The following is a 15,513-nucleotide window of genomic DNA, read 5'->3' on the forward strand; positions in this document are numbered from 1 at the left end:
TTAGGCTGCCTTATAAGGCTCCCTGATAGCTGCATTGCTGTTTGCACACTGCTGTGCAAACTGCTTTTTTAAAAGCAAAAATACTTTTCTTCCTCTTTTCTGCACAGTTGCCAAGCGTTCATTTTTCCACCCTTTTGTGTGTGCACTGTGCAGCAGTCCTGTGTATTAGGCTGCCTGTATCCATACTTGGACGGAGAGCATCATTGTCAGCATCCTCAAATCTCTAATGAGATCCAAATTCTCACCAATCCTATATACACCCTCCACCTTGTCATACACCATCCAATTTCAGCCTGTTACATTGAGGTGTAATCTCTCCTGTGCCTGAGACAATAGTTCAGCGCCCTCAAATCTCTAGTGAGATTCGAATTCTCACCAATACTATAGACACCCTCCACCTTGTCATACACCATCCAATTTCAGCCTGTTACATTGAGGTGTAATCTCTCCTGTGCCTGAGACAATAGTTCTGCATCCTCAAATCTCTAGTGAGATTCAAATTCTCACCAATCCTATAGACACCCTCCACCTTGTCATACACCATCCAATTTCAGCCTGTTACATTGAGGTGTAATCTCTCCTGTGCCTGAGACAATAGTTCAGCATCCTCAAATCTCTAGTGAGATCCAAATTCTCACCAATCCTATAGACACCCTTCACCTTGTCATACACCATCCAATTTCAGCCTGTTACATTGAGGTGTAATCTCTACTGGGCCTGAGACAATAGTTCAGCGTCCTCAAATCTATAGTGAGATTCAAATTCTCACCAATAGTAGATACACCTTCTACCTTGTTTTTCAGTACCATATAGCTGGTGGTATTTTGGGTACATTTGCACAAAAATGAGAAAGTATGGTGGAAGACGCCATGGAAGTGGGCGGGGGTTGCCAGCTGGTCCTGATGGTGGTGGTGGTGGTGTTGCATCTGTTGGTAGTGGCAAAAGCACAATAGGCAGGAGGTGTTGAGCCAGCATCATCTTCTGGCTCCAAAAGGCCTCAAAGTCTCTCTTTTCTGGGAGTAGGTAAACCACTTTTAAAGCCGGAGCTTCATTAACATGTTTTGGCTTACATTGCTGCCACAGCCTCCAGCTCTCTCGCCTCCTCTTCTGAAGTTTCAAAAAATAAAAGTGCTGAGTCGTCAGTGGAGGCTCCTGGTCAGGAACAACACCTTTCCTTGTGTCCTTCACCCCTACCAAAAGTGAAGGATGTGGCAGGCCACACTACCGATTGCTCCATGGAGCTCTTTTCACATACCATGCCTGGGTTAGCAAGTCAAATCGTGAACTTCCCAGTCCAAGATGAATCTGACATGGAGTGCACTGATGCACAGCCACTGCTAGATTTTTCTGCTGGTATATTCACTCAGAGCACTACATTGTCCTTGCAGTGTACTGAGGCAGAATCAGACCCTGATGAAACTCAGGTGCCCATTCCCGCATACTATACCACCTTACACGGTGACACAGAGGAAGGTGCACATGAAATTGAAGAGGAGGTGATGGATGACCCAGTTGTTAACCTAGATTGGCATCCATTGGGGGAAGAGGATGCCGCTGCCAATATCTCAGAAGAGGAGGAGGAAGATCCGCAGCAGGCAACGACATCGCAACAGCTGTTATCTGGCAGGACCGTAGCAGTCCAAAAATGTGTTACAAAAGCCAAAAGAGTTGCAGGACAGCTTGGCCAGACGGTCAAATTAATACAGCGTGCAAGGTCTCAAAATGTCTTCCATAGTAGGAAGAGTGCAGTGTGGCACTTTTCTGAACAAAATCCTAATGATCAGGCAAAAGTTATATGCAACAAGTGCGCAAAGACCTTTAGCCGAGCGAAAAATCTGAGAAATTTGAATACCAGTTGCATGCTTAGACATTTAATCACCATGCACTTGCAAGCGTGGACGGACTCCTAAACCTCACGTACCACATGTGCACCTGCTCCGAATGAAGGTAGTCAGCAACGCTACATCGTTTCCCCCACTGTAAGCCCACCGGTTAGCACACCACCAGCAGCAAATGTAGAGTTGTCGTCGCAAGGGCAAAGCAGTCAAGGAATCAAAATGTTATTGCTACGAAAGACTGAATCTAGGCCATCAGCAACACCACCAACACCATCACCATCAACAACCCACTCTCAGTCCGCCATGTCCACCACTAGTTCCACCATATGCAGCTCTCAAGTCCAGCTCACCCTGCCAGAGACTCTGAGTGGGACAAGAAAGTACTCATCCTCTTATACGTGTACACTGGCTTTGAACGCCCACATTGCCAAACTAATCTCGTTAGAGATGATGCCCTACTGGCTGGTTGAAAGCAAAGCTTTCTGCGAGCTCATGGCCTACGCAGTACCATGCTATGACCTACCGAGTCGGCACTTCTTTTCGTGAAAAGCCATCCCAGCCCTCCACGTGCATGTGAAAGACCGCATTGTCCATGCACTTAAGCAATCAGTGAGTGGAAAGGTGCACCTCACAACAGATGCATGGTCCAGTAGGCATGGCCAGGGCCATTGCGTGTCCATCACTGCTCACTGGGTTAATGTGATGGATGCAGGGTCCACAGGGGACAGCTGCGGTGGGACAGTGCTGCCTAGCCCACGGTATAGGAAACAATTAGCTGTAGGCATTCGACCCTCCTCCTCCAGAAGTGAAAGCTCATCCACAGAGCGCAGTCGCACGAGCACTCCATCCGCAGCTGCCAGTGTTGCACACGAGGTGTCCCACTATCGAACAGCTAGTGGTAAGCGTCAGCAGGCTGTGTTGAAAATGATATGTTTGGGCGACAACAGACACACCGCGGAGGTACTGGCCGACTACTTGCAGCGACAAACTGAGTCATGGCTGGGCAGTCTACATCTTGAGGCAGGTAAGGTAGTTAGTGATAACGGCCGGAATTTTGTGGCATCCATAGCCCTTTCAAAACTTAGACACATACCATGCCTGGCTCACACCTTGAACCTGGTGGTGCAGTGCTGTCTCAATAATTATCCAGAGTTAACACCTCTGCTCCATAAGGTGCGAAGACAGTGCTCACAAATCCGCTGGTCGCCCATACACTCCAGTCGTATGCAGAAGCTGCAGCTACTGCTCCACTGTTGTGAGTTCATTTTCCCCTTCACCATTGAGGTCTGATGAACTCCCTCTTCTGGTGAAGGAAGGTAGTGAGGCTGATTACCAAGCACCTGAGCAGAATGATGATGACTGGGTGACTGGAATTGCTGACTGGATATAAGACAGCCAACGCCCTTCTGCCTTGCGGGTGATTTCTCTGAGGGATTCTAGGAGACCAGTCTGATTCCTGCTCCTCAAAAGCTAGGTTTTCTGCTCTGCTTTTTGCATTTATGTTTTGGTTTTGTTTTGCCTTGTTTTTCTGGATTTCTGCCATTCCCTGCTGGGGTGAGCTGAATTCCTTTTTGCTCTGTCTTCAGAAAATACCTGAGTACTGATATAGTCTTTTTGAAGCCTAGCGTCTTCAGGGCTTTTTTCCCTATCAGTCTGTTGGCTCTTGTTTTGATAGGGTTTTTGGCGGATTGCAGACAGCAGGTTTTCTATCCTGTCCTATTTAGTTAGCTTGGGCCCCATCATTTGCTCAGCCTATCTTTCTATCTGTGTGAGTGTTTTTTCATCTTGCTTCACCGTCATTATATGTTGGGGGCTGCCTATTGCTTTGGGGTCTGCTCTGGGACAGTTTAGATTTCCCTTTCTGTCTTTAGGCTATGTAGTTCTCCGGCTGTGATCGAGGGGTCTAGGGCACCGTAGGAACCCCCCACGGCTACTGCTAGTTGTTGTTGATAGGTTCAGAGGTCTGCAATCCGATAGCTGCCAACTTCTCTGGTTTTCTAGACTTAGCTAGTATTTCTGTTTTTGCCTCCTACGGTGACTCATTCATAGCACTCCACCTTCCCAAGCATCGCCTAATTATCGACGTTGCAACAAGGTGGAACTCCACCCTGCACATGGTTCAGAGGCTGTGCGAACAGAGGCAGGCTGTAATTCATTTGTGGGAGGATACACGGCCAGGCACTTTGAGAGCAGACATGGAGTTGACAGGTGTGCAGTGGTTGAAGCTGAAAGACCTCTGTAAAGTCCTTCAGTGTTTTGAGGAATGCACAAGGCTGGTAAGCGCAGACGACGCCATCATAAGCATGAGCATCCCACATATGCGTCTGCTCATGCAAACTTTGACGCACATTAAGGAGCAGGCGTCTGCAGCCGAGGAGGAAGAGGAGGAGGGAAGTCTTGATGACAGTCAGCCATTGTCTGCTCAGGGAAGTCTCGTGGACGAGGTGGAGGAAGAAGAGGAGGAGGAGGATGATGGGGATGATTATTTTGGGGAGGAGGATGCTTCTCAGGGGACAAGAAAAAATGTTGGCGTGGCAAGGTCAGGTGCAGGGTTTGTGCGTGACTGGAGGGATGTGGATTTGCCAGAAAGTGCTCCTCCACCCAGCACTCACAGTGCATCATTGACACCTGGAACATTGGCCCACATGTCTGATTATGCCTTGCAGATCCTAAAAAGGGACCCCCGCATTGCCAAAATGATGAACGATGATGACTACTGGTTGGCCAGCATCCTGAATTCACGCTATAAAGGCAAATTTCAAAACATCATGCCACATGAGAACCTAGAGCTAATATTGGCTAACAAACAAGCAACTCTGGTTAACCGTTTGTTTGAGGCATTCCCAGCACACAGCGGCGGTGATGTTTTTCCACCGAGCCGTAGTGGGGAACATGGAAGAGGTGTTCGTGGTGCACACAGCCAAAGTGGCATTGGACACAGGGGTTTCTTGACCATGTTGTGGACTGATTTTTCAAGTACCGCTCACACGACTGGTAATACTGCATCGATCGAAAGTGACAGGAGACAGCAGTTGTCAACTATGGTAACAAACTACTTCTCCTCCCATATCGATGTTCTCCCTCACCGGTCATTCCCCTTGGACTATTGGGCCAGTAAACTTGGCACGTTGCCTGAATTGGCACAATATGCCTTACAGGAGCTCGCTTGCCCTGCTGCTAGTGTGTTATCTGAACGAGTTTTCAGTGCTGCTGGATCAATCCTGACAAAAAAAAGGACCCGTCTGTCGACCCAAAATGTTGATGATCTAACCTTCATTAAAATGAACCATGCATGGGTTTCAAAGGATTTTGTCCCACCCTCCCCTGCTGACACGTAGGTTGCCAGAAAAATGGCTTGCTTTTGTCCTCCTCTTCCGCGGACTTCTCCAATTACTCCATTTGCAGCTGCTGAATGTCCAACATCAACATATGCCATTTTTTCCACCTCCCTAACTGGGCTGCCTCCCCCCACAGGGCCGGGGTCACCACCTGGCGCACACACCCGTGTGAGTGCCGTTGCCCTGGACAGGTGTGTTGGAACACTCTTTGGCAACGGCACTGGCACAAGGTCCCTCATAGTAGAATCTAGTGTCTTTGATGGTGGGGGTTCACACCCGCCATCAGACACACCAGCGTACTATGAGGGGCCCTGTGCCAGTGCCGTCGCTAACGAGTGGGAGCCCCCTGCTTGCTCAGGATCACAGCACTTGCAAAGTTGAAATACTTACCTCTCCCTGCTCCACCGCCGTGACGTCTTCCGGGTTTCCTGACAGTGACATTCTGGTCAGAGAGCGTGTTGACATCACGTCTGTACGCCCTCTGCCTAAACAGTCCAAGTGCAGTGAGATGGAAGATGGGGACGACGAGGAGTCCACACTAGTACAGGGATTCCCTAGCGAGGAGACTTATTTAATTGTTTTCAATGTTGGGACAGCAATTTTTGGGGAGCACTATACTCTGGAGAATGATATATGAGGCCCACCATACACTGGAGCATTCCAAAGGTGGACATCACACACTGGAGCAGCATTTACAGGGCCCATTATGCACTGGAGCATTAGAAATGGGGCCCATTATATATGGAGCATTATTTGGGCCCATAAGACAGTGGAGCTTCATCCATGGGGCCCATCTTATACTGTAGCATTATGTGGAGCTCATCATATACTGTTTCAAACATTATATGGGACCAATGATTCTGTATGGAGAAATATATGGGCCTCATTACTCTGTATAGCGCACTATGTGGTGGCTATAATACTGTATGGCGTAATATACTGTCCGGTTTTGGAGCTAATGGAGAATTTAAAATGGATGTCAGTCTTGAGATGTACGAAATGAAGTATTTTTCATTGTACTATACTGCTATTTTTCTACCGTATCTGAGGATCATGAATTGTGGCATGTGTTCAAAGAGCCCAGTGACACTCTTTGGCCTAGGGCCCACGAAAATCTGGAGCCAGCCCTACCCCCACCACAACTTTAGCCAAATAACCAACAGTTTTCAATGCCTAACTATTATTATAAAGTAAATTAAGGTTGACAAGCTTAAGTAATAAGAATTGATGTTTTTGGCATTAAAATGGGCACTGTGGGTGTGTTTCCTGTCCTCCTCTCACTGCCGACTTTTCTTCCCCATTGACTTGTATTGGGTTTCGTATTTCACTCGACCTTCGACTTTTCACGATGATCAGCCGATTTCGTTTAACCCGACTTTTGAGAAAGTCGGGCTTCATGAAACCTGACTCGACCCGAAAAAAGGCAAAGTCGCTCTACTAATTGCTCCTCCTTAACCCCTTAAGCCCCAAGGGTGGTTTGCACGTTAATGACCGGGCCAATTTTTACATTTCCGAGCACTATTCCTTATGAGGTAATAACTCTGGAACACTTCCATGGATCCTGGTGATTCTGACAGTTTTTTTTTTCGTGACATATTGTACTTCATGATAGAGGTAAAATTTCATTGATATATATTTGTGCAAAAAGCAGAAATTTGGCGAAAATTTTGAAAATTTTGCAATTTTCCAACTTTGAATTTTCATGCCCTTAAATCACAGAGATATGGCACACAAAACTTAATAAATAACATTTCCCACATGTCTACTTTATGTCAGCACAATTTTGGAACCAGTTTTATAAGAGTTAAAAGTTGACCAGCGATTTCTCATTTTTGCAACAGCATTTTTTTAAAGGGAACACATCAAATCTGGAGTCACTTTGAGGGTTCGATATGATAGAAAATACCAAAAAGTGATACCATTCTAAAAACTGCACACCTCAAGGTGCTCAAAACTTCATTCAAGAAGTTTATTAACCCTTAAGGTGCATCACAGGAATTTTTTGAATGTTTAAAAAAAATAAACATTTAACTTTTCTTCACAAAAAAATTTCTTCAGGTAAAATTGGAGAAATTGGACCATAAAAGTTATAGTGCAATTTGTCCTGAGTATGCTGATACCTGATATGTGGGGGGTAACCACTGTTTTGGCGCAAGGCAGAGCTCGGAAGGGAAGGAGCTCCGTTTGACTTTTTCAAGGCAAAATTGGCTGGATTTGAGATTTAAGGCCATGTCGCGTTTGGAGAGCCCCTGATGTGCCTAAGCAGTGGAAACCCCCCACAAGTGACCCCATTTTGGAAACTATACCCCAAAAGGAACTTATCTAGATGTGTGGTGAGAACTTTGAACCCCCAAGGGCTTCACAGACGTTTATAACGTACAGCCTTACAATTAAAAAAAATCACATTTTTTCCACAAAAATGATCTTTTCACCTCCAATTTTTATTTTCCCAAGGGAAACAGGACCCCAAAGTTATTGTGAAATTTGTCCTGAGTACGCTGCTACCCCATATGTGGAGATAAACCACTGTTTGGGCACATGGCAGAGCTCAGAAGGGAAGGAGCGCCGTTTGACTTTTTCAAAGCAAAATTGTCTGGAATTGAGATTGGAATAAAAATCATATTTTTTCCACAAACATGATTTTTTAGTCCCCAATTTTTCATTTTCCCAAGGGTAACAGGAGAAATTGGACCCCAGTTTTGGTGACATTTTGCTAAATGTGTGACTTTTTGCACTAGAAGCAGCTCAACACAGAAGGAAATACCATTTTTGTCTTTGCTCAAATTGCAACTAATATCACAAAATTAAAAACGAAAGGGACTTAAAACCCCCACGCAACTGATGAATTGGGGCCTTGGTGATGCAACAATAGTCAGATAAGAGTCCTAAGCTTAAGGCTGTGTGCACACGTTGCAGATTCTGCTGCAGATCCACAGTGTTTTTGGCCCTGTGGATCCACAGCAGATTGTGCTGCGTTGTACAGTACCTTTGTATTCAATGTAAATTAAAAAACGCAGTGCACATGCTGCAGGTTTTTTCGCCAGGATTTTCTGCGGTTTCAAATCCGCAGCATGTCAATTCTTTGTGCGGAATCCGCTGCGGTATTACACCTGCTCCATTGTACAGGTGTCAAACTGCAAGGGAAAACCGCAGGCTAATCCGCAGGTAAAATGCAGGTCTTTTGACCTGCAGATTTACCTGCTGATTTTTCCAAATCCGCGCAGAAAAATCGGCAGCACCATCCACTACGTGTGCACATGGCCTAACAGCTGAAATGCATTTGCTACAAATATTGTGAACGTTTCAAGGAATTGCCTTGGCGAGGGGTCTCAAATAAAAATGGAGTTCATGGCTACTTAGAAAAATACTTTTCGGGTGGCTCAGTGATGTGAACTGTTGCTTTGCAGCTAGCTCTGAGACCTTTGGTTCAAAACCAGCAAGGAGTTTTTATGTTCTTCCTGTGTTTGTGTGGGTTTCCTACAAATTCTCCTGTTTTCTATCACACTCCAAAGACATACTGATAGGGAATTTAGATTGTGAGCCGCAGTGGGGACAGTGATGAATAAGTCTCAGAAACTATGGAATATGCTGGCTCCATAAAAGTAGGCTAAATAAATCAGCACTCGGTTTAGTGCCATATTCTAAAAAGCTATAATTTTTTATTCTATCATTGACAAAGCTATATAGGGACTTTGTATTTAGGGGGCACAAGTTGAAGTTTCTATTGCAACCATTTTCGGGTACACGTGAATTTTTTATTGCTTTTTATTATTTTATTCCATCTTTGGGACATGGATGAAAGAAAAACAGCAATTTTGGCATTATTTTTTTCAGTATTCACTTTACTTGTTAGCTAACATGGTTCACTTTACTTGTTAGCTAACATGGTTCACTTTACTTGTTAGCTAACATGGTGTTTTTATATATGAGCTTGTTAGAAATGGAGTGGCTTCAGAACAACTCTGTGACCATTCTTGACTTGCCCAGCCAGAGCCCTGACCTAATCCCAATTGAGCATCTCTGGAGAGACCTGAAAATGGCTGTCCACCAACGTTCACCATCCAACCTCACGGAACTGGAGAGGATCTACAAGGAAGAATGGCAGAGGATCCCCAAATCCAGGTGTGAACTTGTTGCATCATTCCCAAGAAGACTAAAGGCCCCTTTACATTTAGCGATGCACCAGCGATCCCGACAGCGATATGACCAGGTCAGGATCGCTGGTGCATCGCTAAATGGTCGCTAGTGAGCTGCCACACAGGCAGATCTCACAGCGATGCAGCAGCGATACAGCAGTCATTACTTACCTTTCAGACGCGGCTATCCTGACGTCCTCCCGTCCGCGTCCACTCGTCGCTCGTCGGCGCCAGCAGGAAGCCCAGCAGGAAGCGGCTGATGAGAAATGGAGCTGCGCGATCTCGCGCGATCAAGGACAGCCAGCGGGGGAGCCGGTCGGAGGTAAGTATCACACATAGTGATATCGCTAGCGATATCGCTGCTGCGTCACTAAATCGGTGATGCTTTAGCAATATTGCTAGCAATATCGCTATGTGTAAAACTCCCTTAAGGCTAAGTGCCCACGCTGCGGATTAGTCTGTGGATTTTTATCTGCGGAACCGCAGGTAAAATGACCTGTGGTTTTACCTGCGGATTGGCCTGCGGTTTTGCCCTGCGGTTTATCATCTCTACAATGGAGGAGATGGTAAACCGCAGCAGAATCCACAGAAAAGAAGTGACATGTCATTTCTTTCTGTGGATTCAAAACCGCAGCTTTTCCGCAGTTAAAAATCCGTAGCATGTGCACAGCAGAATGTAAATCTCATAGACTTACATGCTACTGTACAGGGCCGCCATCAGGGCATTACTGCCCTGACTGGCGTATGGGGCCCGGTGGGCAGAGGGGCCCCGCATCGGGCCCCGTCTCCTCTGCTCACCGGGTCCCTACCGGCAGGTAAACCGGGCCCTCGGCGCTGCGGCAGTTAAACGCTATTGACATGTGGGCCCGGTGGCCCGCAAGTCAATAGTTTACAGCCGTCAGCCAATCGGAGGCTGGCAGCTGACGTCAACCGCAGTGCGCACCTCGCCGGGGTCTGACGTCAGTGTCAGTCGCCGGCTAGAGCGCGCTGCAGCGTGGAGGGACCAAGCCTCGCCCGCCGCTGGAGCGCGGCCAGGACAGGTAAGAAGAATTTGTTTTTTTTGTTTTTTTGACAGCGGCGATCCGGGGGGCCCGGAGGCAGAATGCTGAACATGGGGCAGAATGATGAACATGGGGCAGAATGCTGGATATGGGGCAGAATGCTGGATATCGGGCAGAATGCTGGACTGGGGCAGAATGCTGGACATGAGGCAGAATGCTAGACTGGGGCAGAATGCTGGACTTGGGCAGAATGCTGGACATGGGGCAGAATGCTGGACTGGGGCAGAATGCTGGACATGGGGCAGAATGCTGGACACTGGGGCAGAATGCTGGACATGGGGCAGAATGCTGGAGACTAGGGCAGAATTCTAGATATGGAGGCAGAATGCTGGAGACTGGGGCAGAATACTGGAGACTGGGGCAGAATGCTGGACTGGGGCAGAATGCTGGATATGGGGCACAATGCTGGAGACTGGGGCAGAATTCTGGACATGGGGCAGAATGCTGGGGATTGGGGCAGAATGCTGGACATGGGGCAGAATGCTGGACTGGGGCAGAATGCTGAACATGGGGCAGAATGCTGGAGACTGGGGCAGAATGCTGGAGACTGGGGCAGAATGCTGAACATGAGGCAGAATGCTGGACTGGGGCAGAATGCTGGAGACTGGGACAGAATGATGGACATGGGGCAGAATGCTGGGGACTGGGGCAGAATGCTGGAGACTGGGGCAAAATTCTGGACATGGGGGCAGAATCCTGGGGACTGGGGCAGAATGCTGGAGACTGGGGCAGAATGCTGGGGACTGGGGCAGAATGCTGGGCATGGGGCAGAATGCTGGACTGGGGCAGAATGCTGAACATGGGGCAGAATGCTGGAGACTGGGCAGAATGCTGAACTGGGGCAGAATGCTGAACTGGGGCAGAATGCTGGACATGGGGCAGAATGCTGGAGACTGGGGCAGAATGCTGGGGACTGGGGCAGAATTCTGGACATGGGGGCAGAATGCTGGGGACTGGGGCAGAATACTGGACATGGGGCAGAATGCTGGAGACTGGGGCATAATGCTGGGGACTGGGGCAGAATGCTGGACATGGGGCAGAATGCTGGAGACTGGGGCAGAATGCTGGAGACTGGAGCAGAAATCTGGTGACTGAGGAAGAATGCTGCAACTGGGGCAGAATGCTGTAACTGGGGCAGAATGCTGGAGACTGGGGCAGAAAGCTGGAGACTGGGGCAGAATGCTGTAACTGGGGCAGAATGCTGACCATGGGGCAGAATGCTGAACATGGGGCAGAATGCCATGCATGGGGCAGAATGCTGGACATGGGGCAGAATGCTGGACATGGGGCAGAATGCTGGAGACTGGGGCAGAATGCTGAACATGGTGGCAGAATGCTGGAGACTGGGGCAGAATGCTGGACATGGGGGCAGAATGCTGGAGACTGGGGCAGAATGCTGGAGACTGGGGCAGATTGCTGGACATGGGGGCAGAATGACAGACACTGGGCAGAATGGAGATACGGGGCATGATTGGAGACAGATCGCACGGGATCATGGGGCAGGATGGATACGATGGAGATCATATGGGGAAGAATGGATGCTCATGAGGGCGGCATGGGAGAACGTATGGCTGAAGCCAGGAATGAGACACGCGGGGGCCAGGATGGGCGATAGTATAACGATAGGGGTTAATTAAGGGATATTATTACTGCAGTGATGTATTTAATTTTTTGAGTATACTGTTTTAAATGGGGGGGCGGTTCTGTTACTGTGCAGAGTGACACTATGTCTCCTTTTTTTCTTCATGTGATGTAATGTAGAAGTTGGGAAAAAATAAGTAATGTGTTCTGCAAGCGGAGCTCTAGATAACTGTGTTATTTCCTGCAGAGACAAGTCCTGGCTGGAAGATGAGATGGCGATCTGTGTGGATGAATGAAAAGCAAGGATGTAGGACTTCACCTAGAGACATCACTGGTGAGTTAGGCTAGTTTCAAACTAGCGTTTATTTCCTGCAGCGCACGGCACAGCTAAGCCCCGCCCCCTCCCGGCTCCCTGCCCACCCCATCCGGTCATCGGCGCCTACTAGCGCACATGGACGCTTGCGATCTGCGCACCCTATCTTTAGCATAGGGTGCGCAGATCGTGCGCTGGCCGTGCGCTAGTAGGATTTTAGTATGCGCTGCGCACTTTTGAAGGTGCGCCGTGCACGGAAAAATGCAACATGCTGCGTTCGGCACACACTGGCACACCTTCAAAAGTGCGCAGTGCACGCTAAAATCCTACTAGCGCATGGCCAGCGCACGGTCTGCGCACCCTATGCTAAAGATAGGGTGCGCAGATCGCAACCGTCCATGTGCGCTAGTAGGCGCCGATAACCGGATGGGGAGGGCAGGGAGCCAGGAGGGGGCAGGAAATAAATGCTAGTGTGAAACTAGCCTTAGTGTGTTACCTGTACACTGACACTATATACTGTATACTATGTCACTAATGTCACCAGTGATCACTGTGTTACCTGTACATTATATACAGAGCTCCTGTGTATAATGTCATTGATCACTATATTACCTGTACACAAACACTGCATACTAAGTACAGACAGATCTCCTGTGTATAATGCCACTTATGGTGATAGTATTATATTTTTTTTATTAATGATCAGTATTGTAGTGTTCAGTCACCATGTGGTGGTAATATGTGTTCTGGGCATGGTGCCGTGGTATTTGTCCCTTGTCTGTACTATTATTTGGTCACTTTGTGGTGGTAATATGTGGTCTGGTCATGGTGCGATGGTATTTGTTCCTTGCATGTGATATTATTCAGTCACTATGGTAGTAATATGTGGTCTGGTCATGGTGTGGCGGTATTTGCTCCTTGTATGTGGTATTATAGGTCACTGTGTGGTGGTAATATGTGGTCTGGACATGGTGTAGCGGTATTTGTTCCTTGTATGTGATATTATTGGTCATTTTAAAAATTGAAAAATAAATAAAAATATACCTAAAGTGTATCGCATATTTTAACAAATATTTAATAAGTTACAGTAGAGTAGAGCCCAGCCAAAAGTGTCTACCCTGTTATGGTGGTGGCTTTAAAAAATCTTTTGTCCAAAGCAAAAGCTGCCAGCTATATATGTGATCTGGTGATGGGAACTATTAATGTGTGATAGGTGAGAAGTGGAGTTTTTCCAACAGAGAGTGGGACTGTGGACAGTTTGATGGTCGGAGGCGGGGATGGGGTGGAGCCTGGGCGGAGTCTCAAGGGGGCCCGGAAATTTTGCCAGTATACGGCCCCGAAATTCCTAGTGGCAGCCCTGCTACTGTACAATGTCTGCAGAACTGCTGCAGTTCTGCTGCAGCCAAAACCGCAGCGTGTGCACATAGCCTCATGGCTGTTCTAGCTCAAAAGGGTTCTTCTACTCAATACTGAACAAAGGGTCTGAATACTTATGACCATGTGATATTTCAGATTTTCTTTTTTAATAAATTTGCAAAAATTTCTACAGTTCTGTTTTTTTTTCCGCCAAGATGGGGTGCAGAGTGTACATTAATGAGAAAAAAATGAACTTTTTTGAATTTACCAAATGGCTGCAATGAAACAAATAGTGACAAATTTAAATTTGTTTATTTTTTAATTATGATTTGATTACAATTAGAATTTTCTATATAGAGTTGTGCATCATGTTTATAGGTTCATTGTTCCATGAGGATACACAACATCCCTTGATTATTTTTGTTTGTATTTAATGGGTATACAAGTAGACAAATGGGATCGACTATGGTAACGACACTTGGCTCAAGCTCTGAAAGAGTTTGATCCGAGTGTCACTTTAGCCGGATGAGAGAATCGATTCTCCATTGTCTGACTAAGCATAAATCAAACTGCACTTGGATGACATCTGAGTGCAGTCTGATGTTACACATGCACCAATACACTTGTATAAATGAGTGTGCTCCAGTTTGCAGAGACACTCGATTTTTTTCTCATGTCAAATTGTTGTGAGCTAATGTGAGGGAGACCTAAGGATGGAACGTTAATATTAGATTCTTCAGACAACTCCATTAACTCAGAAATATGATTGAAGCCATTCGACACAATGTTCCAATGGTGGTCTTTGGAAGGTTCTTATCTCTCTTTGGCACAAAGAAGGTTTTCTGCTGAAAGAAAGAAGTGAAAGAAATAGCATTCCATGAGATGTAGCTTCTTGTACTGTGCCCCTGCTGGGGCTGATCACAGTGCTGCCATCGCACAGTAGTACACCGCTGAGTCTCCCACCTGTGTTGTGTTTATATACAGATACGTGAACTTGTTTTTTGTGTCCAATGACATCATGAATTGATCACTGAACTTGTGACCATTGGTGCTCAGGAGAAGAATTGCTTTGATCTTGTGGTCACTGATTTGCTGGTACCACTGCAGGCTGTACTCTGTGCCAGTGTAATTGCAGTTTATTTGTACGGATTCTCCCTCTGTAACAGTAATGGACAAGTCCTGGACCACCGAGTATTGTCCTAGGCCCCCTGAAATAAAACATACAACACTGTAATTAATACAGGATCATAGTGATGTGTGACTTTACAAATGTTTTTTCTTAGTAAAACTTTAAAATATCAAAATGATTAAACTATGACATTACACAGATTATTGATACATTAAATCGTACTTTCTACTAAAGAGATAAAAAAATTCTACTAATAGGCCAATGTTATCTTGGTTTTACCTGTAATGAGAATAGTAAAGAAGGCAGACGTCCTCATGGCGGCTCTCATTGTGTACAACGCCCCACATTCTCTCTGCTCTGGGTTGTTATGTGTCACAGCTGCTGTTTGAAGGTTTGTGGGTTGGATGTGGGAGTGGTGGCGAAACCAGTGCAGCATTATTTCTTTTCTGCGAGATGATATTCTATCATACAGTTATGTGAAAAGTGTTTCCCCTTCCTGATTTCTTATTCTTTTGCTTGTTTGTCACACTTAAATGTTTCAGATCAGCAAGCAAATTTAAATATTAGACAAAGATAACAGAAGTAACCACAAAATGCAGTTTTTAAATGAAGGCCTTTATTGTTAATGGAAAAAGAAATCCAAACCTACAGGGCCCTGTGTGAAAAAGTGAAAAAGTGATTGCCCCCTAAAATTAATAACTGGTTGGGCCACCCTTAGCAGCAAACTGCAATCAAGCATTTGTGATAACTGGCAATGAGTC

General features: G+C 46.5%; 1 gene segment (V, D, J or C); it reads right to left on the bottom strand.

Moving 5' to 3' along the window:
* Nucleotides 1-14,007: 14,007 nt before the first annotated feature.
* On the bottom strand, nucleotides 14,008-15,075 carry LOC141089247 (T cell receptor alpha variable 36/delta variable 7-like). The segment is given in 3 exon segments: nucleotides 14,008-14,465; nucleotides 14,587-14,831; nucleotides 15,032-15,075. Coding segments are annotated over 3 exon segments (375 nt in total).
* Nucleotides 15,076-15,513: the final 438 nt, after the last annotated feature.

Source organism: Dendrobates tinctorius, unplaced genomic scaffold, assembly GCF_039654945.1.
Source record: "Dendrobates tinctorius isolate UK_male_01 unplaced genomic scaffold, ASM3965494v1 ptg000044l, whole genome shotgun sequence".
Taxonomy (NCBI): Eukaryota; Metazoa; Chordata; class Amphibia; order Anura; family Dendrobatidae; genus Dendrobates; species Dendrobates tinctorius.